Source organism: Tiliqua scincoides, chromosome 1 (assembly GCF_035046505.1).
Source record: "Tiliqua scincoides isolate rTilSci1 chromosome 1, rTilSci1.hap2, whole genome shotgun sequence".
NCBI lineage: Eukaryota > Metazoa > Chordata > Lepidosauria > Squamata > Scincidae > Tiliqua > Tiliqua scincoides.
The window spans coordinates 59,017,272-59,040,191 of NC_089821.1; the positions used below are offsets into that span (position 1 = coordinate 59,017,272).

A 22,920-nucleotide genomic window follows, 5' to 3' on the forward strand; every position below is an offset into this window, starting at 1 on the left:
TTCAACTAGCCCATCATCCGATTATGATAAATGATCCTTTAAATGTATTCTCTCAATTCAAATCATTGACTTCATTCAGTTCCCAACATGCACACTAAGTGAATTGCTTGACAGAGAATTATGGATGCCATTTCACTAATGGAAGCCATTGAAGAAGCTTCCATTAAGGACACAAGATGGGGAAAGGTTGTAGTTCCATGAGAGAACACCTGCTCTGCTTGCAGAAAGTCCCAAGTTCAATAGCTAGAATCTCTAGGTAGTGCTGGGAAAGGCCCATTTCTTGAAATCTTGGAGACTGTGTACATTGTATGCAATATTGTGTATTATGTACAATACTGACCCAGAGATGAACCAGGAATGTGACTTGGCACACAACCACTTCAAATGTTCAACATAAGAAAAGTGCAAAATTTAGATGAGAACTGCTCTGCTGGTCTGCAGAACGCCCCACGCAGAAATTGCTGAGGACACAAATGTTTATGGGCTGGACCAAATGCAGATTATTGTTTAAAAGAAACAGAATTACACCTGGAAAACACTTAGAAGAGTAAACATTCCTCTGTCCCCACTCTCTATTTGTGCAGGTATAGGGCTACAAAAGCATCCCCCAGTGTAAAAATCAGACCCATTTTAGTGTTTGTCATTAATGTCTTATCATTTGGTTTTACATTATTCCAAAGCGCTTTTTATTCAACATGCAAAACTTGCCACTTAGTATGGTGGTTTGGCTGGCAAATTTGCATCTTTTAACAGTCTCTGTAAACCAGTTAATAAATGATTCCTAAAGCTGATTCCAGTCACCTATGTTGGCATGCATCAAAGTACTTAGATGCACAATAAAGTTTTATCCCACATAAAACACTGTGATGAAAAAAAGAAATGACTTATTTCCACATTGTTATTTCCAATTGCGAAATGAAGCTCAAAATAACTTAGGCCCACTTCACATAGATAAATGGATAACAGGACACCATTCATATATTACACACTGGGAATGAGAAAGCTAGCCTTGTGTTCCCATCCCTCCTCACTGGCATACAAATGGGGGGGTCAAGGGGGCCCTGGGCACCAAACTGCAGGGAAGGTTACACCACTAGTGATCAAAATCACTAAAATTGCAGTTATAGAAAGGATCCAGAATTTGTGAGCACAGGTCAGCAAGGCAGGTAGACCTTGGCTCCTGGTTGAACTTGTGCCTCTGTGGCTGAGGTTTACTGGGAGAGCAAAACTGGGCTCCCACCTGGACTTGGAGCCCAGATCTACCTGCTGGGTAGACCTGGACTCCCATTCTGACTGCCCTCTGGAGTTGCCTCTTCCAGGTGGGTAGACCTGGGCTCCAGGTTGAACTTTGTCCTCTGTGGTCAAGGTTTGCAAGGCAGGTAGACCTGGGCTCCCACCCAGACTTACAGCCCAAATTAATTTTGTCATATTGGGGGGGGAGTCAAATATGTATGGGTTCAGGATGCCAAATGACCTTCATATACCACTGGATCCCCCCCCACAACATGTTAGTACTATATGTGCAGTGAACTTTATCCATGGAGAAGCACTCAACCATATAGCCCCAGCCTCCACTCTACAGCCAAGAACAGGGGCAGTCCAAGAACAATGGGGGGTCACACTTGTAGAGCAATCCTTTTTAGAGGGCTTGCACTCTGTTCTTAAGACTAACTGTTCATCAAAGCAAAGCTTTTCATGCAAGTTGTGATATCATTCCCCTGATTCATGTAAGGCTGAACAGGTGTGATTGAACTGGGAGGACATATAGAACTGAAAGCTATGCAGGAAATATGGGCTTTGTGGCATGCAAATTTAAAATCTCAGCATCAAAGCAGACCACACAGGCAAATATCATCTCTCCTGCAAATGAGTTCAGTTGGTTTCTCTTGAACTACTAGAGAACAGACTGTGTGTGCTTTGTTTCTCTCTCCCTTGCATGTTAAGGAAGCCATTTACACCTGTCTCATGTTGAAAGAGCACATCCCCTCCCTTTGTCAATTTCATTAAATGCAACTGGGGAAAAATTTGCCAGGTTCAACATAAACATATCTGGCAGGAAATTGAGTTATCTGCTCTTTGATTATCATTTCTGCTTCAAATACATATACAGGCCTCAGAAATGCTTTTATTATTCATTTCTACAGCATTTTTTGGTATGCAAAGCGAGCAGGTGAGGTGATTTGCTGAGAGACCCAAGAGCAAACAGGGTACCACATACCTGAAAAAGAAGCCTGGGAGAGCCTTTCACCACCATAAAGCATGTTGCCTTTTGCAGCACACCTAGCAGGGCAAAACTGGAGAAAGGACTCTTAACAGATTCCTATGTGGAATCCCCGAGGCCTCACCTCTCTCTATGTAGGAGGGGCTGAACTGCACCCACTATCAATCTACTCATTGATATCAAAGTGCTTCATCACTAGGAGTGGAAAACCTCTGGCAGTAAGTTCACCACCACAACAATGTATGAACAATGGTATATAGTAGATGAAGTCTCTGTTAAATCTGATCAATTCAGAGTCTTCAGAATATTTATCTTCACTGTACCATCCAAAGGTAATCCAGTCTAGAGGCTGGTTGAACACCTTGCCTGGGGGAGGAGGCAACTGGCAAGCTGCACCCACCTGCCCAGTAGCTCCACCAAGCCGCCCTATCCTCTCCAAGCATGCAAGAGAAAGAAACAGAAGGTTTGCCTCCTGCTGCTCCATCTCTACCGCTGCTTCCTATAGAGTGGCCAGTGGAGAGAATGCTGGGAGTGCGAGATTCCACTCCCAAAACTCTTCCTGCTAAACCACTTTTTAAAAAACAGTGACGGAGCAGAAGACAAACCGAGATGGTAAGGTGTACGTTGGTGGTGGGCAGCAGAATTTGGGGAGGCGGGTTTGGATGGCAGATTGACGTGGTCTGCCTTGACACCATCAGGAAATAAGGGGAATGCCTTTATACCAAATTGTACAGGTGGGGAACCAGTGAACGAAGATTCAGCAACTGGTTCTAGGCCCCAAACAGAAAGGGGCGAGACTGAATACATACAGTATTTCCCAAATCCATGTTCCCACCATAAAGCCTATGAACATATGGATCGCTAACAGAAAAAAAAATTGTATTCAGATACATGACACCAAGGTTAAACAGAACCTTCAAGCAACTGAACCTGTACTTTTTTAGCTCATTGTGGCCACACCCTTCCCCACAGCACCCATTAAACTGCTCTATTGCACAAGTGTCCCCTGCCCCATGATTCACATCAGATACTTCAGAATGAACTGCTACAACAGGCGGCAAATGGAGAATAGCTGCTGGAAACACCCAGTGTCAGGAGATGCAGGCATCATCATCACAATCAGGCTAAAGGACACTAGAATCAAGGTCCAACATAGCAATATAATAGGGATTTCCCAACCTCACATGCCCGCAACCAAAGACAGAACTCTTGTCAATGCCAGACAGAGTTGTGTTTACATGCACCAATGCCTGTTAGAAGTACAGATCTGTCACATTTCCCCAAATGCAGTCACATACCTTGGGAGCCTCAAGTCTAATATATTAAAAATAAAACACACATTGAAATGAATAGGGACCCACCTGAAATTGGCTCACAACCCACCTAGTGGGTCCTGAGGTTTGAGAAACACTGCTGCAGACATAAGGCAGAGATCAGGCACAATTAAAGCAGAAGTGTCCACTCTCTAAATACCTTCTAGATTCTGTGGATTGAACCAAACCAGGCCACACTAGCAACAGTTTAACAAACACCTTTCAAAGTGGTTTTGCTGCCTGCAAAATATCTAACACTGTAGCTACCTCTTCTCAAAGATATTGCTGTTAGATCTTTTTAGCACTAACACTGTTAGGTAGATAATTAATCTGCCCATTATGCAATACTAAATCATTTTAACTGACTTTAAGTCCAATTAGATTTCCTCCTTTGGTCCTTGACACACCTATAAGTTATAACAGATAATCAGAAGCCACCATCTCCTTTACATACACAGGCAAACGCCATGCCTAAACCCTATATGGAACCAAAGGCGAGCTTATGCAGTCAATTTTTACAGGGAAATTTTCTCATAGGATGAGATTTCTCTGCAATTGTCCCATGAGGATTTGTTCTGAGAAATCAAATCCCATGCAACGAAAAGAAGAACAGCCATAGCCAGGCATTTTATTTTTGACAGTAAAAGTTCCACATTTTGGATTTTTTTATCATCATATGAGGACGCCAGTGCTTGAATTACAGGGGGCCAGGCCCCCTTACCTTTGTGATAGCTCCCTTAGCTACTATTTTTAGAAGACTCTGGGAAGGGGGATGATTTGACTAAAATTGGGATCAGGGGAATGTGAGCACTGCTTTTTGCACCAATCCATTGTGTGAGAAGTTAATTTCACCTTCTGCAAATAGCTCCTGGGCTTACCCACACTTTGCCAAAGGAAGCAGCTTTTATCTTCAAAAACAGGTAGTGCAGTGGATCTTTTTGAAACCTGATGTACTACATTAATAGACTTTCTTGGCTTTCCTTCCAACTGACAAGGAATTCAGGAATCCACTTAAACACATGACATCTCCAAACAAAGGGAAAGGCGTGCTAATTGTCAGTCTATGTTCAAAGCCAGTGGCCCCCAAACTGGATACTGCTGCTCATCAGGAATGCCTTCCCTGGCTTAAGCGCCACAGGGCCATGTTCCCAGGTCAGGAAGACAACGCTCTGGCAACTCACATCTTTGGTATAATGTCCAAGTGGGCATTGCACCCAGATTTCTGGGCAGATGTCAATGCCCAGAGCATTGCATTGTCCCAATCTGGGTCCGAAACACTAAGCGCTGGTCAAGGGCAGAAAGGATTCGTCCGGGTTTGGCCAGGGTTGTTCTAATCCTTTGTCTCTGTTTGGGACTTCAAGTTTATGAGTTGCGCTTCGCAGTAACATTGAACTTCCTTTAGAATTCGAATTTCTAGCATTCTCAGCTCAAAAATCTGTACTCTAATAAGACTAACCATATGATCCATCAGCACTTAGAGTTACTGTACTGTACAAATGTGGTGCAGAAAACTTCTTTTTTGTGTGGATTTACTGCACTGCCTTGACTTCAATTTTGTTCTGTTTCTTTTTTTTTTCAAGGCCAGTTTATACTCAGCAGAATCAAGTAATAAAGCTTGTTCCTAGTTTGTACCACTTCAGGTGGGAGCTTACATTTTTTAAATTACCCTCCCCCAACAGCTCTTGTACATACTAAAAATACCATGTCAGGAATGAGGATAGCTTGAACTTTTGTCCACAACATGCTAATTGTGCATCTGCATGAACTGGGGTGGGTGGATTGAGAAGTAGTATCTCTTGCCCTGTACAGTGTGAAGTTGTTAAGTCCAGGAAAACTGTGTCACTGGATTCTGGTGAATGCATAAACTGGCCCTCAGTGCTCTCATACAGATCTATATCCTGAGTCTCGGGCAATTGCAACTTTCTTCCCTCATAACAGAGACTTCTGAATCCAGTTTTACATAAAGTTAAATCAAGAGAAAGAAAGACCCTAACCCTTTTGATGTAAGGGAATACACAAAAAAGATACTCCTTAAGATACAGTATACACTCTTCAACAAATTAAACTGGAGAAAAATTACCTGCAACAACATCCACGGCAGTACACTTTCACCTATTCCAATTCCTATGTATTACCATAGCAGATGGTAAGTCAAAACAGTTCTCCAGATGCCTTATTTAACTTGCATTTAACAAAGAGTATAGGTCTACCTTATGAAAACATTTTCATTACTCACTGCACATGCACCCCAACCTTGTATGGCATCATCACAAAGTTGAACATACTGCTGCTTGCCTGACAAGGACACCCCAAGCCCAGACAATTTGATTTTGAGTTGAAATCACTATGTTACTCCCCACCTCATCTGTCTGAAATTTCAATTCCCATTTTATTCCCTCCTAGTTCTTGTAGGGCATTTCCCCGAATACCAAGCCAGTGGTGGTTAGAGCATCAATGTCTACAGCCAGTTTCCAAAGGGCACAAGATAGTTAACCAAGTAACTCAAGAGTTACTCAAAAGTCAGATATGTGGATAGAATACGGGCCTTGCCTAAGGAGTCCCAAGTTCAAAGATTAAATGGAGACTTCTTGAGCAGCATTGGTCTCCATTTCCTTTGCAAATAGGAGTTCATTGAGAATTTCTGGTCACAGAACTTCTCAAGAAAAGTATCACAGCTGACAACTGCTAGTTATGCCTGTGGTGCCTACTACATATCTTGGACCAGGGCTATTTACTCCTGTTAGTACACCAAACTGAACAACAACTTAGAAATCTGCCTTCTGCAGAGACAGACCATTTGTCCATGTAGGTTGGTATTGCTGATGCATACTTGGCAGTGGTATTCAGGCAGGAAATGCTCTGTATCCTACCTGTAGATACAGAGGATTGAACACTGGACCATCTGCATGCAAAGCAAATGCTCTTCTAGTGAGCTTCCCTGAATTTGCTATTGAAATGATGGTTCCGAGATCTACAGCTGCATCAAAGGCAGAAATTCATAAGCTTCTCTCAGCACCCAACTGAGGGAAAGTTGCACCTGTGACATTTTTGCCTGTGATACAGCTACTGATGACAGTCTATCACAAGGGAAAGCCAAGGCAATACTGTTTATCACTCCAGCCAATGTCCGTAGGATTGTTGCCTGTTTCTCCGGGTTCCGCTCCTATACCTTTAAGAGCCGCCTAGCACACACTGAGATTTAACAGGTGACCCTTTTCCCAGTATGTACTTTTATCTTCATGCTAGAGATAAAACACCACCTGCCAAATGTCTCAGGCTGTGCTTAAAAGCCCAGAAAGGGTGCAACTCTCACTGAAACACCCAAGAACGGTCCCCACCTGTGTTCAGCAAGACCTCACACCTTTACATTTAATGAGTCTGCAACACGGATGTGCGGTGGGTGGGTGGGTGGGGAGGCAGGTGAGGCAGAGCCTCCAGAAAAGTGCCACCACCACATGAGAGCACGTGGGTTGTGAGTGCCTGCACACCTCACACCGCAGCAGCACTTTTCAAAGGACTCCGGTGGGGAGGCTCTGCCGCACCTGCCTCCTCACCCACTGCCAAATGTCTCTGGAACAAGTAGACGTTCAACAGCTACAGATTTCCTCCGCATAGAATTGCAACCATGCTGGCTTCCCCAGTTGAATGTCTGCCTGTCACTCAACCAAAAAGTAATGTGGGGGGGAAGGAGCTGGGGGTCCAGGAGGGGCCGAAGAAGGCCGCAGAGTCCATCAAGGGCTTAACTGCACCACTGGGGGCCGGCCATGCTGAACCCGTGCCACAGGGAAGCCCTCTGCCCAGCACCGCCTCTCCCCTGCTTGGCCCTCTGCCGAGTGCGCGCCGAGTGCAGCAGCGTCCCAGGCCAGCGGGGGAAGCCGCCCGGTGGCCCCACGAGCCTGGCAGCACTCCACCGGCACCGGCTCCGGCTCCTGCCACGACCCCGCGGGGAGCCTGGAGGCTGCCCCAAGTCCCCCCTGCCTTGCCTTGCCTTGCCTTGCCTTGCCTGACCCGGAGGAGCGGCTGGATCCACCGAGGGAGAAGGGGCTGCCCGCGCGCCTCCAGCTGGAGCAAACTGCGCGGGAACTGGCCTCCTTCCCAGGGGCCCTGCAGGTGAGCGGAGGCGGAGGCTGCCGCTGCCTGCGGACTGGAAGCGGAGGGAGCAAAGGCGGCGCTGCGCGCTGCCAATCAGAGCCGCTTCCGAACATCCTGCGCCCGGCTCTCTCGCCACCTCCAGCCTCCTGCTGAAGCGCCTGTGGCTGGCCGAGGAGCGCACCCCGGGCGGGCAGGCCGTTCGCCCCGGCCCGGCCCGGCCCGGCCCGGCCACCCTTGGAAACCCCGCCAGGGCCCTGACCCCGGAACGCTTTTTCCACGAGTGGAAAAGAATCGATCCTCCTGCAGCCCTTGGGGACCGTTCACGTGTCCGGGCTGCCGGCTCTGTCCTGAGCACAGTTTGCACACGTGCAGGAAACCCACACGAGTTACACTCCCAAGTACAAGACAACGTCGCTGCTTCCCCGGACTCGTTTTCTGAAGCCCTTTCCGCCCAGCGCTGCACACGCGCGTCGCAGGCTCCAAAGTGTCCGCCTGGGGCTGGGCGGAAAGTGGAAGCTGATGATGGACTCGCAGAGGGCCTTCCTGGGAGCAATGCCGCGGGGTTTGCTGGGGAGCAGGCTGGCCAGGGCTTAGGACTGACCAGGTCCTCCTTTTCCCTGGGAGCAGGCAGCGGCAGAGCCTTCTTGTCATCAATACATTATATGTAATATAGTTTTTAATTTAATACAGTGTTAAAATTAGCCCCATGAAATCCATATGAGTGTGTTGTGAGAAACGGGTCTGCTCAGCGACCCGTGAGAAAGGGCTTAGCCAGGTGGGAGGGAAGAAATCAACAAAAATCTTATATTGCAATATAAGTGCACAGGTCGGCATGTGCCTAAAAAGCTTGCGTGCCAACCATCTCTGTCACCAGCTTTTTTTATACATTCAAAAGGTCCATATGGGATATTCTTAACATATTGTTTGTACATAGTTGCTTATTACTAGTAAATACGTATATCATTAACTATTTTACTTCCGTCCAGGAGGAGAGATTATAGGTTATGTCTTTTCCTTGGTAGTAGTTGGCAACCTTCAGTCTCGAGAGACTATGGTATCGTGCTCTGAATGGTGGTTCTGGAACAGCGTCTAGTGTGGCTGAAAAGGCCGATTCGGGAGTAACAATCCCTTCCACACTGGGAGCAAGTGCAGTCTGTCCCTTGTCTGTCTCCCTGGCTATGGGCCTTCCTTGTCTCTTTGCCTCAGTCTGTTGGCCAAGTGTCTCTTCAAACTGGGAAAGGCCATGCTGCACAGCCTGCCTCCAAGTGGGCCACTCAGAGGCCAGGGTTTCCCACCTGTTGAGGTCCACTCCTAAGGCCTTCAGATCCCTCTTGCAGACATCCTTGTATCGCAACTGTGGGGTGCTTTCCCTGCACAAGTTCTCCATAGAGGAGATCCTTTGGGATCTGGCCATCATCCATTCTCACTAATATCTCCATATCTCTGTTACCTGGGGTCCTTCTGAGGTCTCCCAGGAAGTTTACCTAAAATCAGTTGATGCCCCCCACTTAACTGTTTGATGGACTTAACATGTTCCTTCTTGCAGCCCCTTATATTCTTGCAACACAAAGCTCCTCCCTAATTTTCCATTGTCTACTCACTGTTTGTTTCCTTAATTTACTTATTTACCCTTCTTGGGAAGACAAAGGAACAAGGGACTATCCTGCTTCCCAGCCCTTTGCCCTTTTGGTATTACAGTTCATGATGGGGTCTCTACAATGTCTAATGACAGAATACATTTCATTCAATTTGTTTTATAATATGCTCTCACTTTAAGTGTTTTTAGCTTTTATTTTGTCCTGCCCTATGTGTGTCTCGGATGTTCTACATTTTGGGGTGCCTGGTCCTCTTTTGCAGTTATGACGTTTGATCACCCTGCTTGTGAGTAGACCAGCAAAAGCTTGTGCTGCCAGTGTCCGCACTCCAATGTTATCATAAGTAACCAGGAGAGCTTGAAACCTGGTTTCTAACAAGCCAACCCTAAGAACATATTTGTCAAGATCTTGTTTCTAAGGCAAAATTGAGTATTTACAGTTGGCAATATCTCATATCATGAAAGAATATGATGAACTAGAGATTAATACCCTGTATACCTTATATTACCCATTCATGCTGGAAGAGCTAAAAGTTGTAAAAGGCATAAAGAAGAAATAACCCCTGCTAATTGGGTAAGAGGCACTTTTTCAAGTGGGTGCTCCTTTTTTTTAGCAGGGGGAGAGTAACTGGCCCACCTCACCCCAGCACTGTCTGTTCTAGTGGCTGTCTGCTGGTATTCCTTGGCATCTTTTTAGATTGTGAGCCCTTTTGGGACAGGGAGCCATTTAATTATTTGATTTTTCTCTGTAAATCGCTTTGTGAACTTTTAGTTGAAAAGCGGTATATAAATACTGTTAATAATAAAGAAGCCCAAGTTATGGGCATAGATGAGGTACACTAAGTACATAAGTAGTATAAACATAATCTAATGCTGTTCATTGAGGATAGACAGCACAGCCTTCTCCATTTGTTTGGATGGGACAAACCACCATTTAGATCCTCCCCTTCTAGAACAGTCTCCTCAGTGGCATTCTACCTAGTCATTTTGTACAGCATATTGAAATCTGGCTCCCCCTCCTTAATTCCTCCCCATTCCTTGCTCCCTCTGTACTGCCTATTAGACTACAAGTCTACTGGCAAGGCCTGTGCCATTTTTTCAATCTCTGTACAATGCCTATAACATTTTTAGCACTTTATGTATAATATCTGGGGAAGCTGTATATGTAAAATCCTTTAGGTGACAGTCCAAGCAAACATTTTGCAAGAGTAGCAAATTGTTTACACCACAATAACTAAAGCATGGCAAAAAAATAATTTCAATTGAAATAAAAGTAATTGGATTGAATTTACAGAATCAAATATCAATGCAAAAAAAAAAATCACTTCTAGGTGACTTGTTACTTTTTTATGGTGAAGGCTGAGGTTTGGCAGCATCTGTCCATTGGTCAAATTCATCCACCTGACCAAGGGGAGGGCTGGGGGACTGGGTTGGGGTTTCGTGCTGTTGGATTAGCCAATGAGAAAAGTAGGATCTCAAACCCCGAAACAGGATTGAGAGGATTTGCAAGCTTAAATTGCACATTGCTGACATACCCAAGGGCCAGGAAGTGAACAAGGAAATTGCAATTACTGTAAGTAAATTAACCTAGTCTAGGTAGCTTGTCTTAGAGTTCTGTTTCATTCCATCTCCAGTGGCTGCTTTTGCATAGTTGACCCTGGCCTATTTTTCCTTTTCATTCTTCTCTTTTCAAACAAAGAAATAGTCTATTACAAACTCACTATCAGGTTTCATTCAGTCCAGAGCAGAAAGCTATTGGCCCTTGCTCTCTTACAGATGACTCATTGCTAATGCTACAAGGTCTTGCGCTCCCACTGTCTTGTATGTGGAAACAGCCAGGTCAGTTGGTTCCCTGGATGCTTCTTAACCAGCTGTCTGTGCCGTGCTACCAGTCTGTCAGTCACTTCAGACAATATCCAAGGATGGGCCACAGACAAGGAGGGGTTGCTGGGGAGAATTCCTCAGGGCTCCAACATTAAATGGGCTCTCTCCGAGTATAGTTGCTGCCCAGCCTTTGACAGTATCCAGGGGTTGACTTAGTTGGGAATCAAGTGGGAGCAACTTGTGTGGCTCCCAACTGCCCCAAAGCACATCCTAGTTACTGAGGAAACTGAGATGCTTCATCCAAGAATGGGAAGGACAGAGGAGGCTGAGGGATGCAGGCCCCAAAGGGCCCTTGTTAAAAAAAATCTTATCTGGAGTCCACCTAAACTCTCTGCAGCCGTGGATGGAAGGTCAGGTTCACAGGCAGTGTGACTTGCTTCTCCCTCCTCAACACTACACTACCCACCACTGTAGCCTTGTATCATAGTCTCTTGTTAATCTTCCATTTTGTCCTGGGTTAGTCAGTTGTCACCCACCCACCAATGCACCAGTGAAAAGACTCCATGTTACATATGTAAATAAGAGGTTCATAGACCATGTCTGTCCCAGCTACTGCTTGCATTAAACCCAGCATTGCCTGGGACAGACATTAAGTCTATGCACTTTTAAAATCTTTGACAGTTTTTCTGAGCGCACTAGCAACAGCTACCCTAACTACAGGGCCAGCTGCTTGTGTGTTGTCCCTTAGGAAATGACTCTGAATGCAAGGAGCCCAAAGGCTCAATGGCATCATGCCCTGGTTCATTGGCATGGGAACAAGCAAAGGACTGCAGTTTGAGTGAACAAGCAGCCATCTCAGCAGTTCCTACTGGGCTGCTGAATGGAGAACTGATGATCCCAGCAAGGAGTAGTATTGAGAGAACGGGGTGTGAAATTCTGATGGGGTTTTGAGCCTTAGAGATGCACAAGGTATCTTGGTACTACCAGGATTAGGATATATCCTGAGGTCATCATTCTATCTTTGATCAAGATGGATGATCATTCCATCTTGTTCGATTGAGTCACAACTCTCTTCTGAGCTTCCTCCATCCCCCCCCCCACAGCATTCAGTAGACCTCATCAGCTCCCAAGCCAAGCCATGTCTAGAGGTGCAGCTTGTCAAATAAGAAAACATCCAATAGGGTTAGAAAGTATTTTATTAGGAGGTATAATCTTTAAAATAAACACTTAAACACACTTCCAGCAAAACATGGGGGGAGAAACAGGAGAAAGCAAAGCACCACAAATTAACACCAAACTTTCAAGTGACTATTAAAGCTACCTGAAGATAGTGCCATGAAAATAACATCAGTTGCTAGTTTCCTTGTGAATCTCCTTGCTTTGACTTCAGAGAAATACTTGCATTACTCACTAGCAAATGCTAAAACTGGTCCACAGGCTGCTCACAGACATGCACAGGTGTCTGAGAACTCTCTCCTTTACCCCCCTTGAGTAAACACACAGTTCTCAGGCCTAAAATAAGACAAATGTAAAAATAAAAACCTTTTTATAAGGCTAAATCACTTCCTCTATTTGGCATAATAGGCCACCTGCAATTGGGAGGGCCAATGCACATCAGTGGGATAAGGAGGATACCAATTACTTGTTGCTACAATGTTGGTAACAGTGTGATCAACCCAATAGTTGCTAGTGAATTCATATAGGTTGGACATGGGAGGGGCTGGACATAGGAGGGGAATGGGTCCCTTTAGGACAGCAGCAACAGAGAGTGCTTGAAAGCTAGGCATTTTTTAAAGGCACCATGGGAACTTGAGCACAATGCTACAGTAGCAGATGCCTGCAACTAAACAAGCCAAACTAGAGTTCCACTGTAAGAAGATGCTATTTTTCAGTTTCTACATCTATATAAAAAGCTGTGTGCCAAGTCACACAAGGCTTTACCCTGTTGACACCTACGTCAGCCTTAACCCAAGACAATCTCCACATGTGACTTAAATGGGTGAGGGATGTTGCTCCCTACTGGAACTTTATTGCTGTATGTAGCTTCTGTTATAATTGTACTCCATTTCAGAGCAGTTTGATCGTTAGAGCGGGAATTAATCTAGAATATAACATTTGAATCAATTTCAAAATTCTAGATACAAAGTTTCATGGATTGTTTTCCATGTAAACATTCCAGTGCATATTGTAATACTAAGGCTAGGCACAAACATTGGGATTTTAATATAAATAAGTAGTTAATAAAATCAGATTTTTTAAAGTTACCAGAAAGATGTGTGGGTTAACTTTATAAATAAGCCTCTTTTATAACTCTGGTTGCTTTCCCAGCTGGTTACATGGATTGCTACAGAAAAGGTCTCTTGAAATTAGAACATCACAACATATTAGCAGCAAAGATTTGCAGCAGAACAATCACTGTGCCTTAAGCAGCAGCCTACTACAAAACATCTACACTGTTATGCGAGACATTTTAAAGATAGTGTTGAATAATTTAGTGGTTAGTTATACATACACGCATCATGGAATTTCCATTCCTTGAAGAAACAAGTGACATTTATATTATAAGCAATTTTTAAAAAATGGTTTCTGCTTGAGCTTGGGATGATGGAGGAAATCTATGCTTTTCCAGATATTTTTAGAAAATTCTTCAACTTTGAAAGAGAAATTACTGTAGAAGGACAGTCAGACAATAGTTCACTCAAACAGCATTGTTTACTCTTTTGCATGTAGGAGTGTAGAGACCTTGCATGTCTAAGCAATCTTCATCTTTGCTAAAGAACACTTTCAGAAGTCCCTACTTGGATCTTCTAGCTAGAGCCCTCCTGCTTATAAATGCTTACTATTTTTAGATAAGGAGTGGAGGAATCCAGGGCAACACTAAATACTAACCATCTGGTCCTCAGCTTTATGGGGATTTCTTCTTCCCCTACTGTCATATAGGATTCTGTGATACAAGTCTTTTTATCCAACAGAATGAGTCTCAACATACAGTTGAATAAAACTTTCAGTAACAGTATTTCTTCCTCCAAAGAGAAGTTATAATTTGAGGTCAGTTTCTCCATATAATGGCATATCGAACCCTACCTCAATACAATGCCAGGGGCCTCTATTTTCATTTTTCCCTGCATGAATAGCTGCTGGCTGTGTGTGCTTTGTTTTTTTTCCTTACTGAACAAGAAATAGAGGCACACAACATGACAAGAACTTCTCCACAGTTACTCCTCATTGAATTTAAACCAATATGATCTCGAGAGTTGCCAGAATTAGATTCTCTGGTGCTGTGGATCTTTCACAATTAAAGCTAATGTTTGCAGAGAGAGAACAGTGAATTCCTTGCCACTCACAGTGTTTAAATAAAGTCTAGGTAGGAGAATGGCTACTCAATTGGCCGCACTGCCAAACCCTCACCACTCCCATCCTGCCAAGTCTAGTGGAAGAGCTCCACTATTCCAAATTATTTAACGTTTTCTAATAGCTGAGTACAGCTGGCAAAGCAGGCACTTGAGCTACTACATGAACAGTTAATTAAGGACCAAACGATTTTTCTGTTTCAGTATTACCAAATCCATATCAATTGTACTGCCTGTTCCCAAAACATACACACTCATACCAGCTCCATTATTCCAGAAGTTCTGCTGATGAAAGCCATCACAGAAATGCTGTTATTGGCCACCTGACTTCTGTGCATTTGGCTACCAGAGGGTTTTTGTGCTACAGGTCAGTGCTGCCCTGATTTACCACTTGGTCTCCTTATGCAGACACAAAATCTATTAGATTCCACCACAGACAATGTCACAATGTGAAGCACATGTACCCTACTGTACCTTCCCTTGTACTCCACCAACATTTGAAAATGCATCATTATTAACGTTGCTTACTCATACATTTGAAAACTATCTCCTTCCCATCTTCTTGCCCAGCCAAAATTGTGTTTTCTTTGACATGGGGTATATTGTTTGTACTAAGAAAGGAACAGCAAAAGTAGTTAGGATACAAAAGGAAGTCAACTTTTGTTTAGTACAACTACACTGAACCCTGTTTTGCCCCTATAGCAAAAGAGATTTGACTACAGTACAGAACATGGACAGGGCAAAGAGGGTAAAAAACACATGCTCAGATCCCAATGAAGAAAGTGCTAGATTAAGCAGATGTGAAAATGACTGGTGCTGCTGCTTTTCTATTGCAGTACATATCTGCCATGCTACATAGTAGCATGCATGCAGCAACAGCAGTGAAGCAAGACAAAGTTCAGTGCTGGTATTAATGTCGTATTTGATAAGAGGCTACAAGAAGAAAGATTCTACACAACTAGTGGGGACTTGCTCTATTACCTGCAGTGCTTCATCCTAATGCATACTACAGTGGCCAACTCTAGCCCAATGGGGAACTTTGCAAAGCCTTCATTAATTGATTCCAGTCCTTTGACTCAGAAAGCAATGAAATGCCCTTCTGGCTATAAGGTCCAAAGCCAACTACAGGTTAACTTCTCAGCATGAATAAGATCTATAGTTCTACTATCTTAGTAGGAAGGGAGGCCAAGATCCACTGGTCTAACATGCAGAAGATGCAAAGGAGGATGTACTGCCACATTTGGTGTTGACTTACTAGCCAATTCTTTTCCTTCTGTTCACACAGTCCTTTCAATCCTTTTGGGATCTCCCAAGCCCAGATCATTCATACTTACCAACACTGCCACCTACAGAGCAACAACAGCCACAATCATGCCATGGTGTATTAGCTCAATCATTCTAAAAAGGAACTAAATTCACTGGCACAAGTGGCTGTGGATTCCACAGACCTGATGAAGTTAAATCCACGTGGATCAGTATAAGCTACTGTCTCCAGATTCAAACAACTTCATGTTCCTTTGCAAGTCCAATCAAATCTCTCCCTTCTCCCTTTAGGTTCAGCTCCAGCAAATCATGTTAGTCACAAACCAATTTCAAACATACATTAGGCTGTCTGGTCTTCTGCATTCATCTATCCTTTGCATCTGTTCTGCAACAGTACATTGTGTTAAGCTAGATTAATTAGAAGATTTTGGGGGAGGAGAAAGATTATCCAAAATGCATACTTTGTGTTTTCGTTTCACATATAAATAAAAAATTTCAACTATTCAGATTGCAATATTTGTTTTCAGCCAAACTTCAGAGCTTCCAATGTTCTCTTTTCCCCCCAAAGTAAAACAGTCCCTTATAAAGGAACAGGCCTGAATAAAGCAAGGAATTCTAATAGTGCAAGAATCTTGATTTACAGTTCTGTGATACTAACATTGGGAGCAGAAGCACCCAGGAGAATGTGGGACAGGAGTATCTCTATTGAGGGTTGAAACCACAGTGTGACTCCAATACAAAAGCTAGTCTGGCAGTCATTCTAGTCTGCCTTACTTTTACTGTTCCACAGCACAGACAATGAAAATCCCAGAGAATTCAACACACACATACTTTACAATACTGATCTAAAAACAAAAGTGGTTAAACACAAAGAAATGATAGAGTGCTGATTGTATCCCAATCCTTATTTAAAACAGCAAGTTCAAGATTACACCTCTTAGAGGTACCCCAAATGAAACTCTTACATTTCAGACAAGGGAACAGTCAATTGTGCTGCAGTTGCCAATGTGTATACATCCCACCTTAAAGACTGATGCCCAACACACCAAAGTGAGTTTTAACACTGTGCCAGTCATCTGCTCAGTCATGGCACAATACCAATATCAAATCTCTTTCTGTGCATGGGGGGAATCCCTTACTAGGTAAGGACTCCACTAGGATGCTGTAGAGATGTGCAGTCCACCCTCCCTCCCCTCCTCGCCCAATCTCTATGGATCGTCTCAGAAGAGCTGGAGGGTCTCTTGAGTGCAGTCTGCTGGTGGGTGTCTCATCTGCAACCCTTCTGCTGGGAAGATGGAAGCCTGCAGGTCCACGTTGATGCAGAACAGCCCCAGCATCAGTTGACGCTGGTACTCCTCCCATTTTGTCATAACATCCGTCAGAGAAAGGTTGCCCCGCAACAACTTGGGCAGTGCCTCCCCATAACCAGTGCTCAAGGGGAGAGGCATGCTTTGGGTCTTTCTGAGTTCAAGATGATAATAGAGCCTGAAGGAGAAAGAAAAGGATCAATTTGTAATGCTATATCTGTAAGCAGAGCTTGACACATTAGGGCTTCCAAGCTAGATAAGAACAAATGAGTGTGAGTGGAGGGGAGGGGAGAGAAGAGAGAGAGAGAGAGAGAAATATAAATCCCATCACAATTTCTTCTCTGCATCATACCAGTATCATAGACTGTTATGATAGAGTACATAAAGGCAGAACAAGCTAGGGCCAAGGTAAGATGGCAGACAAGCAGAGCTTCCAGTCTCCCTGTGTACCTCAATACTGACCTTTGAGACCCTGGCTATCCTAGTCATGCCCTTTGCTAGTCTTGTCATTGGCCCATGAGCAGAAAGTGCCACTTGAGCTGAATTAGGTTGAACGGAAACTTTGAGCGTCCAGAGTCCCCCGGTTGGTGATCACCACACAGCTGTGTTTCACTGAGTCTGAGGAAGGGAGTCAGGTGTACACATAAGAATGGTGTAAGTTATAGAGAGTGGACTGCACTGTGACAGAGAGTCTTCACTCACGTATGGAATCCATGCTAACCGCTCTTGCAAAACATTATCTTTATATAGCCGCCGCCACCACTTGCAACACAATCTTGTGTGACTTGACTAAAATGCATCGACCAGAAGTTGAAATTGTAATAATTTAGTTTCTCATAATACTACTGTAGAGAAAGAAAACTACAACCAATATTTTGGAAGCAGCTTCAAGGGACCAATTTTGAGCATATGAAGCTGTAACATATGAAGCCCCATGCTGTTTGACCAGAAGCAGTGGCTCTCCAGGGACTCAGGTAGGGGTCTTTCCCCATCACGTGCCACTTGATCCTTTACCTGGAGATGCCTGGGATTGAACCTGGTATCTTCTGTATGTAAAGCAGGCACTCTATGACTGAGCAATAGTCCTTCCCCATAGTTTTGAAACTAAGTTGATTCACACAGAATATTGTAATCTATGCAAGCCAGCCTTATCTTCTCTGGGTACACATAGATTTTCACAAACAAATGTGCAACCTGGCAGGCCACAGGGGAAAAAAATTGTTTAAATGTTACCTTCAAGGGCAGGAACAGCATCTACTAGTTCAGTCATATTTGTGCATGTGACCACATATCCAGGGAAGGTCAGGATGGCTGACATGGACAACAGACAAATGTTTTGTGTTGACTGCTAAGAAGTGACTGGGAATATAATGCAGTCTGAGGGTGAGGCTCTGTAAGTTGCATTGCTATGTTTTTATCTTTACAAGAGGGATCCTGTTTCCCCTCCACAGGAAATTGCCTACAGAGATTCTAACTTCAGGTTTAAAATTTGATCCAGAAACAACTCTTTGGAACACTTAGTACAGGTATGCCGGGATCACATAACCAATGATGACGTGTGGTCACATGGTCATCAGGGGCACATACTCCAACCCTCAGAAAATGAGGGGAGCTCTACTCCCCTCCCCTCGGGAGAGTTGTCTGAGCCTCCCAGAGGCAGTGCATATCTTAAAGCTGCCTCTGCAAGGCTCAGAGTGAGGGAAATCGTGTCTTGCGGGATTTCTAGCTTCTTCCGTGAAACCAGAAGTTGCACAAGAGACACGATTTCCCTCGGTCTGAGCTTTGTAGAGGCAGCGCTCAGATGTGTGCTGCCTCTGGGAGGCTCTGGAGGGTAGGGGAGTGGAGCATCCCCTTCCCTGCAGAGGGTTCCAATTGCATCATGTGCCACTTGACAACAGGGATCACGGTCCTGCTCCCTGTCGTTAAGTGGCACACAAATGTAAATGGAAAGGCCTCGGAAAGCATAAGACTGTAGTGGTTCTGTTTCAATATATTTTTTCTTATGCACTAAGGAATAACTATGATTAGTTATTAATAACTATGATTTCAGTCAATTTTAAACACCTAGCATTTGGTACAGCAAGGTTTGGGTTCTGTACAGTACTTGTTGTTGCTCAATTTTAATGTCTGCTTTGAACATCAAATGAGTTTGCCTAGGCTTTCATGCCGTAACTATAATTAGTGCATCTGGGTGCAACAATAATAAAATCCTACCTTTACTGAGCAAACAGCTTCCATCTTAAGCATTCATATTTGAAAACAAGTCCAAGTCCAAAACAAGTAACAGATTTCTGAATAAGCATGGTTAGGTTAGAGGTCAAATCTCCCAAACAGGGCCTTGGTGAGGTTGCAGGAAAAAGGAGAGACATCCCACACCTCATGTCTGTCTGCTGCCCCTTTCATCTCGCCACCTTCAGGAGCACTTCAGTTTGCACTCTGATCCTGCTTGCTCAAAGCTGGGTTCCCAGCATCTCCACTGTTTCAGGTCATTTTAAATTGAACAGAGTCAGTATGAGGAGACTGAGCCCAGGGCAAAGGAATCGACAGGCCACCATCAGAAGGCAGCAATTTGATTCCCTACCCTCTTACCTCACTCCTTCCATGTGGAGGCCCTTTAAAAAAGACTCTTCAGTTTGATGGGACCATATGAGGCAAGGGGATAGGAAAGCAGACTGCTGTCACAGCCACACACCTGAAAAACTACATGACATGTGGCAGTGCAAACCCCTACCTCCTCACCTTGCTTTTTCCTCATGTAGGCCTTTCAAACAGAACAGAAAGTAGGGAACACTCTGGGCATTCCCACACCTTCTATTTTGTTGAAGAGGTCCGCACAAGGAAGGAGCGAGGTGAGGAGGTAACAGGCTCTATCGCTTTCTGTACAGTTTGGGGGGAGGGGGAGCAACAATGGCAGAGAGGTTTGTATTGGGTGGCAGATCACCTTGGCCATCCCCGCTCCCAGTTCGACAATTATACAACCCAATATATACACTAACAATATGGCACGTAATTTGCTACTTACAGGGCCAATTCACAAATTCTACAACAGCAATTTTATTCACCAACTCTATGGTAATTTTGCATGCTGTCCTTCCCAATGTTGTGATATTCCCAGAAAAACCAAAGGGAGATATACTATCATACCTGGCAGAGAGATGGCTTCCTAGTTTCTTTTTTGCTCTTCTCATGAGATAACGACAGACTTTCCTTGTCTGCTCTTTCATCCACCTAATGTCCTCTGGAACATCTGGCAACCATTCAAGCAATCTGATGGACACACAGAGAAACTGTTACCCGCAGGAGTCACTGCTATACTTCAAGCATTCAACGGGTCAGCTCAATGTTGCCCCTTGCATCACTACCTGACAGGCAAGTATCTACAGACTACACAGACAGGTTCCTAAACTGTGCACTACAGTACCTCAGGGCACCATGGTGAACTCACAGGGGAGCAGCAGAATCCCCCTGGTGGCCTCTTCGAATTGGCTGTCCCGAGTGCCACCATCTTGGCCAGGCTGTGCTCACGAGATTCACAAGTGCACTGCCGTGGCAACAAGGTGCCATGGAGGAAAGGCACTGTGACCACACGATGTTTGGGAACCACTGGACCAGTGGTTCTCACATGTTTTAGGCTGGGACCCACTTCTGAGAATGACAACCTGACCGGGACCGGGAAGTGATGTCATCAACCTGGAAGTGATGTCATGACCGGAAGTGACATCACCAAACAGGAAGCGCCTTCATTGTTGTGCCAGAGCCTGAAATGATGTCATCAAGTAGGAAGTGACACCACTGTTCTCACCTAGGAACTCAAATTGCAAATGACAAAATAAAATATTGCAGCTCAGAAGCTACATCCAATTCTTCCCCCCACCCCCCGCTACCAATGGCTTCTCAGAGCACAGTAAGCCACAAATTGAAAGTCAGGGTCTTGCTTAGTACAACTAAAAAAGCCAAACAAACAGCTGGCTGAAAGAGAGCCCAAGGAAGGACTGTTGCCTGCCTTGCATTTCAGAGAACATTCTTTGCAACAGATGCATCTTTCCACATACATCTCTTAACAATGTCATCAACCAGTCCCTTAAGAGTTGTATTGCATACTATGCACAGGTTGTATTAACAGGACAATCCTATGCATGTCTACTCAAAAGTAAGCCCCATTGTGTTAAGTTGGGCTTACTCCTGACCCCCAGGAAAGTGTATATAGGATTGCAGTCTAAGGGCATGGGGACAGAGGGATGAGAAGGGCTGGAGGGCAGAGTTCAGTCATTGCAGAGGTGGGGGGGTTTGGAAGGAAGGAAGGAAGGAAGGCAGGCAAAGGGGTGGCCAGATAAAAGGGGGTAGTATCACAACATGGACCACTCAGCATCACACTGCAGCTCCAACTTGTGTGAATGGATATTCTCCTTCCCCCATTAATTTGCTTAAGAAAAAGAAAAAAGATCAACCTGCAGCCTGACTGCCCAATTTAAGGTGAATCATTCTATTGTTCCTATTCCAGAAGCCAAATGAAAAAGCAGTCAAGTAATATTTGAATCCACAGTAGGTTATTTACACTTCACCCAAGTGAAGGCAAGATGAGGTCCATTTTATACTAATAAATTTATATTCCTAAATTTAACTCTCAAGTAAAAAAAAAAGCTGGAGTTTTGCCATGGGTGTTATGCAGCCCAGTTGTGTGCAAATTCACTTGTAAGTCTCACAAAGATAAATGGGGTTTATACAAAAGCAAGTGTGCATAAGTTTATAGACTCAGGAAGTCCCCTGCCTTCCTCTGTTGTCTCTGCTATGATAATTATTTATAAGCTCCTTGGGGCAGGGACCTGCTTAGAGGTTCTCCATGTGCATCATATGATATTACAGTATCCTCCTGCCAACGTATCACTTGCAGAATCAATCTCTACACATGACACATACATGGCCATTTTCTTCACCAGTATTTTGTATCTGTGTGATCCACCTTACTTGGGAGCAAGAGCCACTGAACTCAGAGTAGGGCTTACTTCTGAGTAGACTTCTGAGCAGATCTGCATAGGATTTGTAGTGGCTCAACTGGAAGTTAATCAGGAAGCTCTTTGTGGCTGGAGGGGTGGTGGCAGGGGCCTCCCTTTGTTATTCCAACTAGCAGGGAAACCTGCAGAGAAATGGCTCTGGTACTGAAAGAGACCCCCACCCCACTCCTGCAATGACCAAGGAGAACACTTGGAAGCAAGTATTCACTGCAAGTAATAATCAAGGCAGGCAGTGCTGCCTGGAAGTGGGATTCAGCTGCTTCTCTGCACTGCTTTGGAAGGAAGCAGAGGGGTGAAAGGAGAAAGGGCAGGTCCCTCAGCCATCTTGAATAATTGAGGGGAGATTAGCCATTCAAAAAGAGAATTGCCACCCCCTCCCAAAGATTACTGCAAGTAATAACAGAAGCAGAAGCAGGATCTGACTGCCTCGGAAAGGAGTGGAAAGGAACCAGGTAAGGTCCCGCTCAGCTGCCCTGAATAATTAAGGGGGGGAGAGAGCAAAGAAAACAAAGTGCCCTCTTTCCAGGCACAAACAAAAGCAAAGCAGGCAGCCCACCTCCAAATTAAGAAGCTCTCCACACTGCTGCAGGAGCAGAGACTAAGCAGGCACAGGAGCTCCTTTGCTCCTGGGAGGAGCTTACTGCCCTTCCAGCCAGGGAAAGGCTGTAACAGCTTCAAAGGTGGAGCCGGCAGTTGATTTTGCCAGGCTCCAGTTTCCAAGATGGCTGCGCCCACTTCAACTGCCAGATTCCAAGATGGTGACTCCGACCTTCTTGGGACCCACCTGACATAAGCTCGCGACCCACAGTTTGAGAAACCCTGCACTGGACTACAAGTGTTCCATGGAGATGTGGTGAGTGTTTCTCAAGTGGGGTGACATAAACTTGCAAATTGCATTTGCCAATAGATACCCAAGATTCTTTTAAGCCAGGGGTGCTCATTAT

The 22,920-nt window shown here is 44.6% G+C and overlaps 2 protein-coding genes across 2 annotated transcripts in view; both read right to left on the minus strand.

Moving 5' to 3' along the window:
• The window catches only part of CRACR2B (calcium release activated channel regulator 2B), a 56,349-nt gene extending 48,729 nt beyond the window's left edge, over positions 1-7,620 (minus strand). The window contains exon 1 of the mRNA XM_066611182.1: positions 7,565-7,620. The gene's annotated coding sequence lies outside the window, so the exon portion shown is untranslated. The remainder of the gene's footprint in view (positions 1-7,564) is intronic.
• Positions 7,621-12,222: 4,602 nt separating this feature from the next.
• Positions 12,223-22,920, minus strand: part of PNPLA2 (patatin like phospholipase domain containing 2) — a 52,302-nt gene continuing 41,604 nt past the window's right edge. Inside the window, exons 8-9 of the mRNA XM_066610463.1 lie at positions 20,109-20,231; positions 12,223-17,142 (exon numbers count right to left, since the gene is read on the minus strand). Coding sequence (XP_066466560.1) covers positions 16,878-17,142; positions 20,109-20,231 — 388 coding nt within the window. The 3' untranslated portion in view covers positions 12,223-16,877. The remainder of the gene's footprint in view (positions 17,143-20,108; positions 20,232-22,920) is intronic.